The sequence below is a fragment of the Penaeus monodon genome, chromosome 6 (genome assembly GCF_015228065.2).
Source record: "Penaeus monodon isolate SGIC_2016 chromosome 6, NSTDA_Pmon_1, whole genome shotgun sequence".
Taxonomy (NCBI): domain Eukaryota; kingdom Metazoa; phylum Arthropoda; class Malacostraca; order Decapoda; family Penaeidae; genus Penaeus; species Penaeus monodon.
The window spans coordinates 42,865,095-42,869,462 of NC_051391.1; the positions used below are offsets into that span (position 1 = coordinate 42,865,095).

At 45.7% G+C, this 4,368-nt stretch overlaps 1 protein-coding gene across 1 annotated transcript in view; it reads right to left on the bottom strand.

Annotated features, from left to right (window-relative positions):
- Nucleotides 1–304: 304 nt before the first annotated feature.
- The window catches only part of LOC119574490 (enteropeptidase-like), an 11,394-nt gene continuing 7,330 nt past the window's right edge, over nt 305–4,368 (bottom strand). The window contains 3 exon segments of the mRNA XM_037921733.1: nt 305–770; nt 1,008–1,158; nt 1,390–1,545. Of these exon segments, the coding sequence (XP_037777661.1) occupies nt 538–770; nt 1,008–1,158; nt 1,390–1,545 (540 nt within the window). The 3' untranslated portion in view covers nt 305–537.

A 4,368-nucleotide genomic window follows, 5' to 3' on the forward strand; every position in this document is an offset into this window, starting at 1 on the left:
TAGTTTGTCTTTTTTCTCATAAAGTCCATCAAATGGCCAAGCAGCCTTAGAGAATACTGAAGGCTGAGAATTCATAGCGGTTTACACGTCGAGCTGAGACAACGAGATGTTCTGATCAAGTTCTATCCTTAAACCGTCGTAATTCACTTTCTACGGCAAACATTATGCCTCTTTTACATAATCCAACTTAGCTCACCACTGAAGGATTTACTGTTATTTGAAATTGATGATATTATGAAACGACTTTCAGATCACTGACCTTGGTACACCGCCTCTATAAAATAATGAAAGTAAAACCAACACAGTCAACAATATTCATTTTATTGCTATAATGGTAAAAAGGCAAGTCAGTTACCTTTTTCATACGCTCTGTGCATAGGCGTTGCTAGTAGTACTTAAGCCTAAATACTTTACTCTTATGTGTGTTTACGTGTATACATTCACATGTATATCAAGGCCTTGATTCACACAACGCCAGCCAAGTTTCCCTAAACCGACACACATTACAGCACAGGTAGAGAAAAAGTGCCTCCAAATTCATCTACCCTGAGTGACAGTTGAGAACAAGGTGTTGCAGCGGCGGTAAAACACGCACTCCTTCAGCCACTGCGCGTCATTCGCCACGCTGCTGTAGACGAGGTGCCTCTGGGAACAAGAGGGGCCGGTGTTGACGGTGGAAAGCACGCCCATTATCACCCACACCTCGTCCACACCCGTGCCGATATCCGCCAGGTAAGGTCCTCCCGATGAACCGCTGGTAATTTCAATTGCTAAAATCAAAGAGCAGGAGAATCATGAGGACAAGTAAAATATTCAAACAAGGTTTTACAGCATTTCCAACTTCTCGGCTGTGGACAAGGAGAGTCCAACAACAAGAGAGCTGAAGGAAAACATGGCGAAGGGATGGCAGATCGGAGGAAGGAGAAGAGGACAAAGTAATTCCAAACACTATAATGAATAGAGAAAAATACAACATACCAATGAAACACCGAAACGACAAAACATACCCTCATACTGCGCACAGAACTGGCTTTCTTTCAAATCCAGCTGGTCTCGACAGAAGGTGTGCGACGGGGCGAGTCCCAGGCAGTTCGTACTCCATTTTGAGGAGCGGGTTAACCACTCGGGGATCTGGCGATTCTCAGCGAGCACGAAGATCTGGAAGAAAGTAACGATCTTCAGTAGTGAAAGGAGGATCAGGACTGTGTGGAAGTATTGATTATTCCATTATCAATTATAGTTATTTCGCTATGATTATAATTACTGCTGCTGTTATCATCATCATCCTTGCTTCTCACAAATCTTCCTTATTATCATCATTATATGTAGCTCACATATAAAATAACGTGATCTATTTTATTCACTGCATTTCTTAACACCTCATCTCACCATTTGCTTCCTGTCCCTGGAGGGCCTGACCGCTTCGTCCGCGATGCACACCGTCGGCAGAATGTTGTCAGAGTGAGTAGTGAAAGTGATAACTGCGATGTCGTGGGCGTAGCGGGAATTCGGGTCGTACTCCGGGTGGATGAATATGTCTTTTGGCTGAAGAGAGAAAAGGAAATGGCGTATGAAAGGGAACCCCTGAAGGGACTGCACGGAAGAGCAGCGGAATCATATTAGAAAGAAGGGACTGCTCCTCCAAGCGTGTGGAGCGCGTCAGCGTTATTGGTATTCCACACACACCGAAGATGCACTATTTGATCTCAGAAGATTTAAGCTGAAACACGGAGCCACAAGTATCATGCATTCACTCCTCCCTCAAGCTGGAATCCTGTACCCAAGCTGTTTCATCCACTCAAATTTAGTTCACAGTTATCAATGGTCGGGCAGGGGCGATGGCCACCATCTCCAGTCGACTTCAACCATCGGTAGCAGAGGTAAAACTAGTTGACGAGCGTACTATGGCATTGAGAATGAAGAATACTTTTGGTTTCGTGTCTCTTATTGCTGTGTATGCTCCTACCGATGTTTGTAGACTCGATGAGAAAGAAGTGTTCTATACCAAACTCATATCTGTGGTAGACAAATATCCCCAGCGAGACATTCGCATTGTACTGGGCGACTTCAGTAAGGTATCCGGCTGTAACTGACCTGATTACGAGATGTCTGTCGGTCCCCATAGCTTAGGAGCCTTCTTCTCCGGGACTTTGCTAGCTCCCAGAGATTGAGGATTTCTGGCTCCTGGTATCAGCGCTCCAACCCACATGCATGCTGTTGGCTTTGTATTGCTGTGTATATTCCCACCGATGTTTGTAAACTCGATGAGAAAGAGGCGTCCTATGCCAAACTCACATCTGTGGTAGACATATATCTCTGGCGAAACATTCACATTGTACTGGCGACTTCAGTGCGGTATCCAGCTATGACTGAGCTGATTACGAGAAGTGTGTCACTCCCCATGGCTTGGGAACTGATCTCAGTAGCGAGAACAGCCTCCTTCTCTGGGACTTTGCTAGGTCCCAGAGATTAAGGATTTCTGGATCCTGGTATCAGCGCTCCAACCCACATCGCTGGACTTGGTATAGCAATATGGGTGCTGTGGCCAAGGAGATCGATCACATTGTTGTCAGCACTCGCTGCGGATCCTCCAGAAGTGCATGGTTTACAGAAGTGACGAGTTCTGTGCCATGGTAGTCTAATCGGTTTACAGAACTCGTAAACTTTATGGACCCAGTAGTTCTGTGTGTTTCCTTTAAATGCATAACACTCATTGCAGTGCAGGAGTCCACTAGCGAGCGCCAGAGGGTAAGGCAGAATTTCATTTCAATGACAACATTGGAGGCCACAGATGCGTGTTGCGTGGCTCAACTGAATGGCAATCGGGTTGCGCAGTTCCTTGGTGCGCAGGGCTCGGATACTGCTGAGAAGGGACAAGAAAAAAATTCATCATAAATCTTGCTGAGGAGGTTGAAGGCCATTTCTTAGTAAATGGTCTTCTCCCTGCCTACCAAGCCCTGAGAAAACTGAACTCCAAGCCCTCGCAGATGATTGCAATCTGCTCAGTAGATGGACAGATTATAGATCATGTTGAGGTTCGTAAGTGTTGGGATGAGTATTTTGAGCAGCTGTACCAGGTAGACCCTTCAGCAGTTAGTCTGATCTACAGGGATCGCTTGAGAAAGCAAGACAAATTCTTGAGATTGCAAGAAAAAGTCCCGGCTTAAAGTACCTTATATCTCTAGGTTGTCAGACCAGGAAGTCAGTAGATGGATTGGTCTGGCAGAAGGAGCTATGAACTCAGTCAGCAAGAGCATTTGGGGATGTTGGTACCTATGCAGAAGGACAAAGCTACGTGTCTTCAAGGACTTGATACTGTTTTGCTCTATGGAAACGAAACCTGGACGCTATCCAATGTCTGCAAGTCTTGTCTTGATGCCTTTTGTATTAAGTCCCTATGCTGGATCATGGTGTACAGTTGGCAGGACCATGTGTCCAACCGATGGCTACACCGTGAGAATGGCATGGAATCTATTACATATATAATCCCGGATCACCATATGGGCAAATAGCTCGCTTCCCTGTGGATGACCCTGCTCATCAGGTTGTCTCTTTACTGACAATCCTGGAGGCTCGCCATGAGGGACCCTTTGGTTGGAAGCGAAGGGTGTATGCGGCCATGCGCCCCCTCGGCGTTAGCCTCCCGATGATGATGATATGCTGTAATCATTACTAAAATCCATAGAAAATTTGCCTGACTATTCTATTATCACAGTTACAAGGACAGATTAGCAATTTGTGAGATGCTTCTTTACGCGCCCGAAAATGGATGTATTCTCAGCACCCTTTGATTTGCTCCCCTTGCTCGTGTTTTTTAACCCCAAAGTAGGCACTCTCCGTACCCGTTAGCACACACAAAGTGGCAAACCTCGACATCACTACTGAATGCACAGCATTAAAAAAAAAAGTTCTAATGAAGTTGGAGGACTACTAGTCTTAAATCTAGGATAAAAGCGATCTGTTTCACTATTGTTATTAATGTCATTGCCATTTTCATATGCCATATATTATCGTGTATTTCCTTGGCTTTGCAATTCTATATGCCGCATACATACAGTACACACACAATGTGTGTGTGTGTGTGTGTGTGTGTGTGTGTGTGTGTGTGTGTGTGTGTGTGTGTGTGTGTGTGTGTGTGTGTGTGTGTGTGTGTGTGTGTGTGTGTGTGTACAATGCAGCAGACCGGACCGGTGACATCACCTCGCTCCCCCCATGCTTCCTCCAGCTGCTTCTATCGCTTCCAGCAGCTGGAACGGTCACTACTTATACCGAGGATGACCTAGGCCTCAGATGGTTTGTCGCCAGCGTACCGCCTTACCCATATATAGACATCGTCTCGTGTGTTCCCATCCTGTGTGGTACTCATAG